This window comes from Odocoileus virginianus, chromosome 10, assembly GCF_023699985.2.
Source record: "Odocoileus virginianus isolate 20LAN1187 ecotype Illinois chromosome 10, Ovbor_1.2, whole genome shotgun sequence".
Taxonomy (NCBI): Eukaryota; Metazoa; Chordata; class Mammalia; order Artiodactyla; family Cervidae; genus Odocoileus; species Odocoileus virginianus.
The window spans coordinates 4,969,597-4,983,342 of NC_069683.1; the positions used below are offsets into that span (position 1 = coordinate 4,969,597).

General features: G+C 39.5%; 1 protein-coding gene and 1 pseudogene across 1 annotated transcript; both read left to right on the forward strand.

Moving 5' to 3' along the window:
- Positions 1–6,698: 6,698 nt before the first annotated feature.
- Positions 6,699–8,329, forward strand: LOC139037236 (endogenous retrovirus group K member 10 Gag polyprotein-like). Its single transcript, XM_070473729.1, has one exon. The coding sequence runs from the start codon at positions 6,699–6,701 to the stop codon at positions 8,067–8,069; it is 1,371 nt and encodes a 456-aa protein (XP_070329830.1). The 3' UTR covers positions 8,070–8,329.
- A 3,613-nt stretch (positions 8,330–11,942) lies between these two features.
- The window catches only part of LOC110152107 (2-acylglycerol O-acyltransferase 2-like), an 8,382-nt pseudogene continuing 6,578 nt past the window's right edge, over positions 11,943–13,746 (forward strand).

Below are 13,746 nucleotides of genomic sequence, written 5' to 3' on the forward strand. Positions count from 1 at the left end.
ATTAAAAGAGTAATTGATATAAATAAATAATCCATTTAAACCCACTGGCTCTTGATAACCAAATGAAGCAGGGGCTTACAGATGGCCATATTATGGTTATAGGCCATAAGCAATAGAAGGGAGATCTCTGGTTCACCAAAAAAAAAGTAAAATACTATGTCATGCAAATATCAAAGGATCTGATATATTCCCCAAGGCCAAGTCTGAATTAAATCTGATTGAAACAAAAGATAAATAAGTTAGGTCTAAAAAATGATAAGCTAGTAAGACAAAAAAGAATATTTCAGCAAATTCAGGGTCTTACTGACAGTTATGGTCACGGCAATGTGCAGGTTGCCCACCACTGTCAAAATATAGAAGAGCCAGGCAAAACTACAAGGATTTTCTGCCCTTTTGAGTTCTATGTGAGGCCCAGAAGATGAAATCAGTTATATTGTTCCTCTAGTCTGCATAGGAGCTGAGTTCACAGAATCAGTTAAGTTACAAAACAAGGGAAAAAAGTTTTAAATGGATTATAAGTTAATCTTTTTATTTTTACATTCAATTAAAACATTGTGTATGGACTTCCAATCTGTGTCCAAAGGGGCACAGACATCGTCATGACCAAGTTTAAAAAGGCCTAGTTCCCTGCCCTCAGTGATATGATACACAAAGATGCATCAGACAATTCCAGACCAATGGAAGAAGTGCTGTGATAAAAATATGGACAAAATGCTAAGGATTACAGAGTAGGAATGTATCTACCAAACTGGAACAGGAGACATCATCCCTGAAAAAGCAGTGTTTTCGTTGCCAATTAAAGGAAATGAGGTTAAACAAACATGGATGACAAGGGAATTCCGTGGAAATATGCCCCATTATAAAGTCATGAAGGCATAGTTATTGAAACACACTTAAATGAATTTACATGTTAGGTGTGAGTAGATCGAAATATGAATAGAAGGTCACTGCCTTGGATTGTCTCAGAACTCACTGAGAAGCCTCTTTGAGGGTCTTTAGTTTGATGATCCTCATTTCCTGACCTATAAGTACCAATGTTATGTCCCCAGCCCCGACATCTACCCTTATTTTCAAATTTTTCTATTCAGTGTATCCAGTTTTGGATACCTGCACTTAGATATCAATTTAGTACATATACTACAAAATTTAACATCTCCCACATTATAAAAGGTGCACCCAGTCTTGTTAAATGGTATCCACTCAACGTCATTGCTCAGATGATAAATCTGTGTTCTTCACTGCCTTATTGACCTCCTCTCACTTATTCATAGCTTTAGTGAATCCTGTTGTCCTTAGTTTGAAAATTCATCACAAATTCGATCATTTTCTACCACATATAAACCCCATTTCTTTTTTGGCCACTGCAAAAGCCTCCAGTCAAGTATGTCCTCTTCTAATCTGGCCTTTATCAGCTTGTTATCCTGAAGCAATTCAAGTTATTCTTTCTCAGTCTTGTCCTGATTGTATCCCTTCACTGCTCAAATCTCCCACAGTGAATTGCAATCATGTACCCAATTTAATGTATCACTTTTTCTATTTACTGTAACAAAAATGAGAATCTCTATTTTTTATTTGAATAATCTGAGGCTTAAAGCATCCTATTAATTTTCAAAAGATCAAATATTTTAAGTGATAAAATAAGAACTGGAATCAAAGTTTAATTTATTTCAAGATAATTTAATTTCTTACATAATAAAGTTACACAATTTTGAAATCTGATTCCCAATATCAGTTGTTTTTGTCAGCTTTAGGGGGCTTGCTGTGATGTGATTTGACAGAATTCATCTTTAATCTAGGATGACAAGAAAATGTGACAGACTTAATTATTACTTGAAGAAATACTGTATTTCATTTAGTGGTCTCTCTTTTCTCCCAGGAGTCTTCTGATTCTTCAGACAGCTGTTCTTTTCACACGGTCAATTTAAACAAAATTCAAAGTGCCCACAAAGAAACAAATGTTTATCATGTTAGGATAATTTAAGAGAAAAAATCCCTTTGAATACTATGTTTACCTAGAAAGATAGCGAATAGCCATTTCCCAGGGAAACATATGTTAAGCAATTACTTTTCCAAGTAATTCCAAAGTAGAAAATGCCACTCAACAGCTTAGTCCTTCTCATCTTGTCATGTTGGTGTGGCCAGACTAGATGACTAGAGATTTTGGGAGACATTTTTGCTCTTTTTTTTTTCTGTTTTTTCCTTTCTTTTGCACATTTCTTTAAGCCTAATGAGGGACTTCTCAAAAATGTATATCTTTTCTTAAAAGAATATGCCTTTTTTCCCAAATAGAACTGAAGATTACTTTGCATTTTATCTATCCTATCCACACTGAAACTCCAATACTATGGCCACCTGATGCAAAGAACTGACTCATTTTAAAAGACCCTGATGCTGGGAAAGACTGAAGGCAGGAGGAGAAGGGGGCGACAGAGGATGAGATGAATGGATGGCATCACTAACTCAATGGACATGGGTTTGAGTAAACTCCGGGGGTTGGTGATGGACAGGGAGGCCTGGCGAGCTGCAGTTCATGGGGTCGCAAAGAATCGGACATGACTGGGTGACTCAACTGAACTGAACTACGAAGATCATTAAATCTTAGAACCGGACTGTGTCCAAGACTGATTCTTGACTCAATTCAATTCACTGGAATTTTCCAGCAAATTTTTAAAGTATGTAAAAAACCACTAGTAAACCACATCATCTTTTAGGGTCAGAAAGATGTGACAGTGATAGTAAAACAAAATGATTTATAATTATTTTCAGACTACTGCCAGTTAAGAACAAAATAGTAGCCCAGTTGATTTGCTTCAGCAAAGCAATTTATCATGTATTTTTCTACTTGCCATAGGAAGTTTTTCTTTCTTTTTATTAACATTTTAGTACTCAATCTATTCTTCCTTGATGTTTGGTCAATATATGAAATGCATAATCAATTCAGATATAACAAATATTTACCCAATCCTTAAATTGTACTTTATCTATTTGACTACACAAACTATGCTATGGCTGAGGACACAGCAAATAATAAAACGGAAAATATATAAAAGTTTCTTCTTGTACGGGTGTTATATTCTTATAATAGATTTCACAACAAGGAAGGAGATAATAAGCAGTAAAGTAGGTGTAGTCTTTCAGTGTTTCAAGACCACAAATAGAGGACTGCACCAGATATTAGAGGGAAAATTCTACAATCAATAATATAATCAGAGATGACCTTTCCTGAAAGGTGTGTTTAAGGTAAGATCCAAAGAAATGGATGTGGCTAGCATCAGAAGCACTGTTTCTTAAGTAAAATTAAGTAAAAATCAATTTACAAAATAATCTCATTTCAGAGATGAGCTTGTCTATATGTAGAAAACACTAAATATGTGAAAGAAATTATTGTTGTAATGCTATGCTATAAAAGAGTGATCAGAAAGTACATTCTTGTCTTGTTTCTGACCTTAATGGAAAAGCTTTCAAACTTTCAATGTTGAGTATGATGTGAGCTGTAGTTTTATCATTTATGGCCTTAATTATGTTAATGTAATTTCCTTCAATACCTGATTTGTTTAGTTTTTTTAAATTATTATTATTATGAAAGGATGCTGAATTTCCACACTATCAATGAACAACACAAAGAAGAAATTAACAAAGCAATTCCACTGACAACAGCATTAATAAGAATAAAATATTTGGATAAATTTAAGCAAGGAGGCAGAGCACTTAAGCAAGGAAAACTCCAAAATATTGCCAAAAGACACTAGAGAAGACACATATAAATGGAAATACATTCATGAGCTAGAATTTTTAATATTACTAAGATAAAATTAAAAGATACTTGTTTCTTGGAAGAAAAGTTATGACAAACCTAGACAGTGTATTAAAAAATTGAGACATCACTTTGCCAACAAAGTCTATATGGTCAAAGTTTTTCCGGTAGTCATGTACAGTTGTGAAAGATGGACCATAAAGAAGGCTGTGCACCGAACAACTGGTGCTTTTGAACTGTGGTATTACAGATGACTCTTGAGAGTCCCTTGGACTGCAAGGAGATCAAACCAGTCAATCCTAAAGGGAATCAATCCTGAATATTCATTGGAAGGACTGATGCTGAAGCTGAACCTCCAATACTTTGGCCAACTGATGCGAAGAGCCAAATCATCAGAAAAGACCCTGATGCCAGGAAAGATTGAGGACAGGAGGAGCAGGGGATGACTGAGGATGAGATGGTTAGATAACATCACTGACTCAATGGACGTAAGTTTGAGCAAACTCCGGGAGACAGTAAGTGACAGGAGAGCCTGGCATGCTTCAGTCCATGGGTTTGTACAATCAGACAAGACTTAACAACTGAACAACAACAAAAATTAAGATACCAAGATGACCTAAAGTGATCTACAAATTCAATGTCATTTCTATGAAAACCTCAAAAAAATTTTTTGCAGAAATAGAAAAAGCCATCCTAAAATTCATATGAAATCTCAAGTGATTCCAAATAGAAAGAACAATCATACTTCTTATTTTTAAAACATACAATAAAGTTAAGGCTATCCCTGGCATACAGACATACGTACATAGTGAAGCAGTCATGATTGGCAGAGTAGAAAGATCCTGAAATCATGCCCTCTTAAGGAAAGACCAAAATTATGACTATCTAGGAACCACTGTTGATGGGAATAACCCAACTAGCAGATCCTCTGTTATTAAAACACATAGAGTAAAAAAATAAAAAATAAAATAAAATACATAGAGTAGGAATCATGACAGGACAGAGAGCAGTGAGTGATACAGGGTAGAGTCCAGTCTCCTACCTCAGGTTGGCAATAAACCTAGGGTGATAATCTAGTTGCAGACATTTTCCCAAAGAAGGAAATTGTTCTGAACCCCACATAGTACTATTTAGCCCAGTACTCCTACACTGGGAAGTGATCTCTCCTAAAATATACGACTTTGTAAGCCAGTGGGGATTCCTTTTCAGAGAGCCAGGGGGCTTTGGAAAATAGTGATTCCAACCTTAAAAGTCACATCCAGTCCCGTATGAAATAGAAATCTGAAAAGAGCTTGAGTCAGATCGAATTGCTCATAATGAACAGAGAATCCCAGAAATAAAAGAGAAAATTGAGCCTCACTTTGGTTACATAGACACTGGTCGCAACCGTTTTGGGTAGCTATCCTGTGATAGTGACATGATGCTGGCAAGCATCATATTGAAACCCTCCCTCTAGCAATTCTGTGGTGGGTGCAAACATCACTCACCAGCCAGGTGGTGCCAATGTTGAGAAGCCCCAGGGCAAGTCGCTAACAAAGCAAAGACAGAGCCCCACCCATCTGCCCTTAGACCCACTACCTCAGAACACCTTGAGTTCACACCTGACCTGGGACCCACCCACCAGGTAGCCAGCAGCAGCCCCACACCAGCCTCCTTTCCAATTTTTCGAGGGTGAAGTTTTCTATCACCTAATCTGGGGCTCTCTAACTCTTTCAAGATGAGTATTACAACTGTGTCACAGCGAACTACAGAATCGTTTCCATTATAAAGGATTCTAAAACGTTCCTCATTCATAAAAATAAGGACTAAATTCTTTCTCATTGCATAGCAATTAGTACTCTCAAATTTCTTGTTTTTGATTTATAAATATTAGGGATTATAGCCTTCTTTCTTCTCCTAAATCCAAATGGATAAAATAACAGTTTACAATGTAGTTTGTCAATTGCAACCTGCTTATAAATACAGTTGAGCACTGCGGGGAGCCAGCCTGACTGCTCAGGCTCCTTCTTGGCCCTGAGAGAGATCAAGAGGTCCCTCTCTGTCCCGCCACCCCTGATTTATTAAAGTGCAGGTTGACCTTTCTCACCTCCCTCAAGAAAATTGCTGTAGTGACCTTTTACCCATTTTCCTGACGAGATTGTCAGGCTCCTGTGTATGGTTTATGTCTAGGTAATCTTTAGATAATCTTTAATTGATTGTAATCATGATAATCTTTTAACTGATTGTAATCATACTAAGACGCCAGTCCCTTGCTCTGATAGTCTTAAAGAGTTGAGATAAAATTCCTGAGCAAAGACTAATGCCTGCGATTCTGCACGTATACATGTCCTTGATCTAAATTTAGTGAGTCCTGTTAGCATATATAAGCATGTTACTCCTCAATAAAGTTGTTGGTTTCAGTCGATAGCTGACTCTGTCCCTCTCAACCCCAACTTTCCGAGTCTTTATTTCTCAGGTATTTCGGCGATTGCGCCCGTGACTGGTTCGTTTGCCGGCACGCTCCGGCAAGTGGCGCCCGAACAGGGACACGAGCGGATCCCGGACTACAGCCACCCAAGAACAAGTAATCCCGCGGGCAGCGTCTGAAGTTGCAGGTATTGTGGGTGGAGAGGGTATAGTTCAGAGTAAAAATTATGGGTCAAAATAGTAGTAAACAGTTCTTTGTTTCTATGTTAAAAACTATGCTAACTGCTCTAAAGTTTATAACTCCTAAAAATCTGCAGCCTACCTCCGGGACAGTTGAACACATTTGCGATTCCCCGGAAGACCCAAAATCTAGTAAAAAGGAGGCTGTTGCTTTAACATCTGACTCAGAGTCTGAACTCTCTCATGAGGATCAAAGAGAACTAGATGAGCAAGCATTTGAGTACAATAGAGAGAATTGGGATGCTTTATTGTCACAAAAGGGAAGGACAAGGCATCCCCCTTTTCGGAACTTAAAGAAATGTTAACATCCATATCACAGAGAGTGGAGCAGTTAGACTTGCTGCCTCCTTCGGGTACCAAGCCGCTGCACTCCAATACACCGTCTGTTGTGGCAGGATTGGATCCCGTTCCGATTCCCCCTATGCCTCCTCCTTTTGTTGAGGCTCCCTTAATACCTACAGCTCCTGTATATTCTCCTTTGAAATTTGAAAAACCCGTCCTTTCCCCACTTCAAATGGCTGTTAAACATGCTAGAGACCAAGGAGAAAGCCTTGAGGGATATTCCATGATTTTTCCAGTCTTTAAAGACGCTAACTGCCGCAGGTATCATGAGCCTGTTCCATTTAAACAGTTAAAGAAGCTTAAGCAGGCTTGTGCCCAGTATGGACCCACGGCACCTTTTACATTAGCCATAATTGAGAGCCTCGGAGCCCAATATTTGCCACCCAATGATTGGAAAGCCGTTGCACGCACCTGCCTTTCTGGAGGCGATTATTTGCTCTGGCGCTCCGAGTATGGAGAAGTTTGTGGTCTTATTGAAGATCGTAATCGCCGTAATGGGTTACAAATTAATTTTGACATGCTAATGGGAGAAGGAGTCTTTAGGGTTCTTAATGCACAGCTAAATTATCCAGAACAAGCTTACCCTCAGATTAGTGAAGCTGCATTAAAAGCCTGGGAAAAACTTCCCGTTTCTAATAGAAAGACTGAAGATCTCTCGAGAATTCGGCAAGGGCCTGACGAGCCTTATCAGGATTTTGTTGCTCGTCTATTAGATGCAGTATCCAAGATTATAGGAGATGAAGAGGCAGGTCTTATTGTAACAAAACAGATGGCCTATGAGAATGCAAATGCTGCGTGCCAAGCCGCTCTGCGGCCTTATAGGAAAAAGGGAAATTTAACAGATTATGTTAGAATTTGTGCTGATATTGGCCCTTCTTACCTCCAAGGGCTTTCTATGGCCGCAGCTATTCAAGGAAAGTCTATTAAAGAGGTTCTCTACCAACAAGCAAGGAATAAGGGAAATATAAAAAGGATCGGGCCACCAGGTAGTTGCTTTTCATGTGGACAAATGGGACATCGTATGGCTCAGTGCCCAAAAAAGAACAATAACCCTGATTCGGCAAAAAACCCTAATGTCTGCCCTAGATGTAAAAAGGGAAAACATTGGGCCAGAGATTGCCGTTCTAAGACTGACATAGAAGGTAAACCTCTGCCTCCTGTCTCGGGAAACTGGGTGAGGGGCCAGCCCCAGGCCCCGAAACAGTGTTATGGGGCACTCCAAGCCGAGTCACAGCCAAACCTGATCGACTTGGTATCGAAAACCTCTACCGAGCCACCCCAGGCAGCGCAGGATTGGACTTGTGTGCCGCCGCCCACACAGTATTAACCCCAGATATGGGGATGCAAGCCATTCCTACAGGGGTATTTGGACCACTACCAAAAGGAACAGTTGGATTAATCATTGGCAGGAGCAGTTGGACCATGAAGGGATTGTCCATTTCCCCTGGCGTGATTGATGCCGACTATACTGGGGAAATTAAAATTATGGCTTGTGCCCCCCTTAACATTATTAGCATACCCACTGATCAAAGAATTGCCCAATTAATTTTACTACCCCTTCATGTGGAAGGAAAGATTGCCTCACAGAGAGAAAGGAAGGCTAGTGGTTATGGTTCCTCTGATGTTTATTGGGTTCAATCTATTTCGGCTCAAAGACCAAAATTAGAGCTCACTATTGAAGGAAAAAAGTTCTCTGGAATCTTGGACACTGGTGCTGATGTGTCAGTTATAGCTGAGGAACATTGGCCACAGCACTGGCCAAAGCAAGAAGCCTGTTCTACTCTGAGGGGCATAGGTCAATCTCAAAACCCACAACAGAGTAGCGGCCTCCTTCACTGGAGTGATTTAGGACATGAGGGTGACTTCCAACCCTTTATCCTGCCTCATCTCCCTGTTAATCTTTGGGGAAGAGATGTTATGCAACAAATGGGTGTATATATGTTTGCCCCAAATCAAGTCATCTCAGATATGATGATGAATCAAGGTCTGCTTCCACAGCAGAGACTAGGAAAGGGTAATCAAGGAATTACTTGCCCTATTGTATCCACTCCTCGCCCCACCAGAGCAAGCCTAGGGTGTTTTTGACAGGGACCTCTGATTTTCCTGTAACTCATGCAGATCCTATCAGTTGGAAGACTGATGAGCCTGTTTGGGTTGATCAGTGGCCCCTAACCAAAGAAAAAATTTCAGCAGCTGAACAATTGGTGCAGGAACAATTGAGCTTAGGACATATTGAGCCTTCCAATACCCCTTGGAATTCACCAATATTTGTTATAAAGAAAAAATCTGGAAAATGGAGGCTTTTGCAGGACCTCCGCAAAGTAAATGAAACCATGATTGTCATGGGACCCTTACAACCTGGCCTGCCCTCGCCTGCAGGGATCCCTCCTAAAACGTTTAAGATAATTATAGATTTAAAGGATTGTTTCTATACTATTCCACTCCATCCTGATGATTGCCAGTGTTTTGCCTTCAGCATACCTTCTACTAACTTTAAGCACCCTGCTCGGAGGTATCATTGGAAAGTTTTGCCTCAAGGGATGGCTAATAGCCCCGCCTTATGTCAAAAGTTTGTCAATCATGCAATCGACCCTGTAAGAGCTGCATATCCTGATGTCTACTTAGTCCATTATATGGATGACATCCTGCTTGCATACCACCTTGAAGATGTGCTTTTGCAAGCCTATAATTTGCTGCTCACACGGTTGTCTCAATTCGGCCTTCAAGTGGCACCAGAGAAAGTACAAAGGCTCCCTCCTTTCTCATATCTGGGATTTAAATTAGAACAGGAATCTTTCAAGGCCCAAAAACTGCAGATCCGAAAAGATAATCTAAAAACCCTTAATGATTTCCAAAAATTACTTGGGGATATAAATTGGATACGTCCGTATCTTAAATTAACCACTGGTGAATTAAAGCCTTTGTTTGATATTTTAAAAGGCCCTACTGATCCTTCTTCCCCCAGGACATTTACAGATGATGGTCGAGCCGCACTAGCTAAAGTAGAAAATGCCCTTTCTCAACATTTCGCTACTTATTGTGACTTTTCTAAGCCCTGGGGTCTTTACATACTCCCTTCCAAACATACGCCTACAGCAGTTTTGTATCAGGATGCTCCATTACATTGGATTCATTTGCCCGTTTCTCCCTCAAAAGTTCTTACTCCTTTTTTTGATTTTATCAGCTTGTTGATTGCTCGAGGACGCCAGCGATCCAGAGAAATGCTCGGAGCTGATCCTACATATATTTATGTACCCTATACCAAAGAGCAGCAAGACTGGCTTTTTCAGTTTAATGACTCATGGGCTTTGGCTCTAGATTCCTTTGCAGGGAAAATAATTAATCATTTACCTTCTGATAAGATTTTACATTTTGCTAGTCAACATCCTTTTATCTTCCCTAAGGTTGTTTTATCTGAACCTATTCCGGATGCGCTCGCTGTATTCACTGATGGTTCCTCTAATGGCATTGCTGCATTTGTACTTAATAATCACCCTACCTCTTGGCAAACTGCGTATAGCTCTGCCCAAGAGGTAGAATTGTCTGCTGTTTATGAGGTCTGCTTACGATATAATTCGCAACCTTTTAATTTATTTACAGATAGCAAATACATTGCTCATGCTTTGCAATATATAGAAACTGTTCCCTTTATTTCTACTGTGAATTCTAACGTTCAACATTTGTTATGTTCAATTCAGTCTCTGTTGCAACAGCGCACCTTACCCTGCTTCTTTGGACATTTACGTGCTCACACTGGACTCCCTGGACCCTTATCTATGGGAAATCAAATAGCTGATTCTCACACTAGAGTTTTTCTTTCACAGGTAGAAGCGGCACAACAATCACATGCGCTACATCACCAAAATAGTAATACTCTTCGTTTGCAATTTCATATCCCTCGAGAAACTGCATGACAAATTGTTAAATCTTGTTCTGTTTGCCCTAAGTTTCTCCCAGTTCCACACCTTGGCGTTAATCCTCGCGGGCTTCTACCGAATCATCTTTGGCAAATGGATGTCACTCATGTCCCTTCTTTTGGTCGTTTAAAGTACGTTCATGTATCTATTGACACCTTTTCAGGATATATTGTGGCATCCTTACAGACTGGTGAAGCCGCAAAACATTCTATCTCACATTGTCTTTATGCTTTTTCCGTTTTAGGCACGCCAAAGATTATAAAAACTGATAATGGCCCTGGATATGTTTCCTCTGCCTTCAAAAATTTTTGTTCCTCTTTTTCTATCACCCTAAAAACAGGCATTCCTTATAATCCACAAGGTCAAGGCATCGTGGAATGTGCCAATCAAACTTTGAAACTACAGCTTCAAAAAATACAGAGGGGAGAGCTCTACCCCCTTCTACCCAGAAATTACCTTAATCACGCTTTATACATTTTAAATTTTTTAATTTTAGATAAAGAAGGACATTCAGCCGCGCAGAGATTTTGGGACCCTCAGATTTCCAGCAGAAGGCCGATGGTCTTGTGGAAGGACCTGCTAGATAATAACTGGCATGGCCCAGATCCCATGTTAATTTGGGGGAGGGGTCATGTATGTGTTTTTCCACAGGATGCCGATGCACCGCGCTGGCTCCCGGAAAGGCTGGTACGCCAGACGGAGGAGATCCCTAAACCAGCAGATGAGTCATCTGACTCTTCAGCAGAGGAATCTTCTCCCGACAAATCAGCAGATGCATGAGTTTATTCTTCAAGCAAGGAGGATGGCTGCAGAGACGGCTCAACCTCGACAAGCCCTAGCTTACATTGTGCTCACTTTGGCTTATGCGATAATCAATCAAGCCTTCCCTCAGGCTGAAGCCAATGCTTTTGTTTCCTGGGCTCATTCTTATGCTGACTTTTACAATGAAACAGCCTGTTGGGTCTGCACAAGCATGCCCTTATCGGTTACCAAAGGATTGCCTTGGTGGGTGCTTACCTTTCCAAAAAATGAAACTTCGGCTTTATGTGATTTTTAAAAAAATATATCAGAAGAAACATCGAAGCTTAATTACAGTTAATTTTGATATAGATTTTCGATGCTCTGATCCTTTATACACTTCTTCTTTTTATTTTGATGTAACACAAAGTTATCAGGAAATTGTTAATGCATACTCATATTACAAAAATAGATCTGTTTCTTCTCCTAATGATTTTAATCGATTTGAGGGTGACTACTACCAAATTTGGGATGAATATTTCTGGATGACCCCTGAAAAAGGACAGCTACTGACCCCTGCTGACATTTGCTGGGAGCAAAAGACTCATGTACCAACATTTGGAGGCCGGGAATTTCCAAGGTATCACATGAAACATATGGGACTATTGCCTACCCAAAAATGTAAGACTGTAATGGATGTAACTTTTATTGCCAACAAGTCTGTTAAATGGCCAGGGACAGATTGGGAAAATAGCCCTGGTATAAGATGGGTAGCCACAAATAACACTCAATGGATTTGTGGATACAACCTTTGGCCCTTGCATTTGTCAATGCCTATCTGAAATGATAAATAAAAGATTGTTGATGTTTTCCCATTTGCAAACGCAGCCATTTCCTTTGAGGGAGATATAAAGGCCATTAGTCAAAAGAAAAGGGGGAGATGCGGGGAGCCAGCCTGACTGCTCAGGCTCCTTCTTGGCCCTGAGAGAGATCAAGAGGTCCCTCTCTGTCCCGCCACCCCTGATTTATTAAAGTGCAGGTTGGCCTTTCTCACCTTCCTCAAGGAAATTGCTGTAGCGACCTTTTACCCATTTTCCTGACGAGATTGTCAGGCTCCTGTGTATGGTTTATGTCTAGGTAATCTTTAGATAATCTTTAATTGATTGTAATCATGATAATCTTTTAACTGATTGTAATCATACTAAGACGCCAGTCCCTTGCTCTGATAGTCTTAAAGAGTTGAGATAAAATTCCTGAGCGAAGACTAATGCCTGCGATTCTGCACGTATACATGTCCTTGATCTAAATTTAGTGAGTCCTGTTAGCATATATAAGCATGTTACTCCTCAATAAAGTTGTCAGTTTCAGTCGAGAGCTGACTCTGTCCCTCTCAACCCCATCTTTCCGAGCCTTTATTTCTTAGGTATTTCAGCGATTGCGCCCGTGACCGGTTCCTTTGCCGGCAGGCTCCGGCAGAGCACACTCTGGGAAGTCCCCTGAGAATGAAGAGTCTCTCAGTTTTACTGCATACAATCCTTACAGGTGGTGGGCCATGCTCTGTTCTTGGATGAACTTTACTATCATTCTAAATTTACTCCATGGTCTTACCTACTGTTTTAGATATGAGTTAAGGCAGTATTCTTCAATCTTTTTTTTCCACTATTGCCTCTAAAAGGTGCTTTTTTGCTTTTGTAGATATTATATTCCCTTAATAACCTTCCCTTCTAAAATAATCATACCATAAATATACTATCTATTCATGTGCTTTATGTACATCTATGCGTTTTATATATATATACATATATATATAGTAAAGAATGATCATCCCCTAAGAAACTACTTTTTTCTCATTGATAAAAGATATTATCCCCATTTCAAACACATGTTTTTAAATAATCTACTTTAAAAAGTAATAGCATGTGTGATTATATTTCTATTAAAGTGAAATCCTAGGTAGGATTTACACAACTACAGAAATATGTATCTAATTCTTCTCTCCTGTATCACACTCTTATAAAATGGCTTTTTTTAAAAATTTCACCATTACTAACAAAATTATACTTTTCATTTATTTGTTTACTTGCTTATTATCCATCTCTTCCCCCACTGGAATTTTACCTCCACGTAAACACAGCCTTTGTTTGTATCATTCAATGGTGTATATGGAGCTCTCATAACTCTCTGGCACATTGCATTCACTGAACATTACTTTTTCCATTAATTAAAGAAGTCAAATTTTCCCAAAGTCCTTTTTTTATCAGCAATATGTGTTAACACTATGAAACCCTTTTTTTCAATAATAAATGCTAACACTACAGTATAATAATGGAAGCATTCCAACAGAAACAG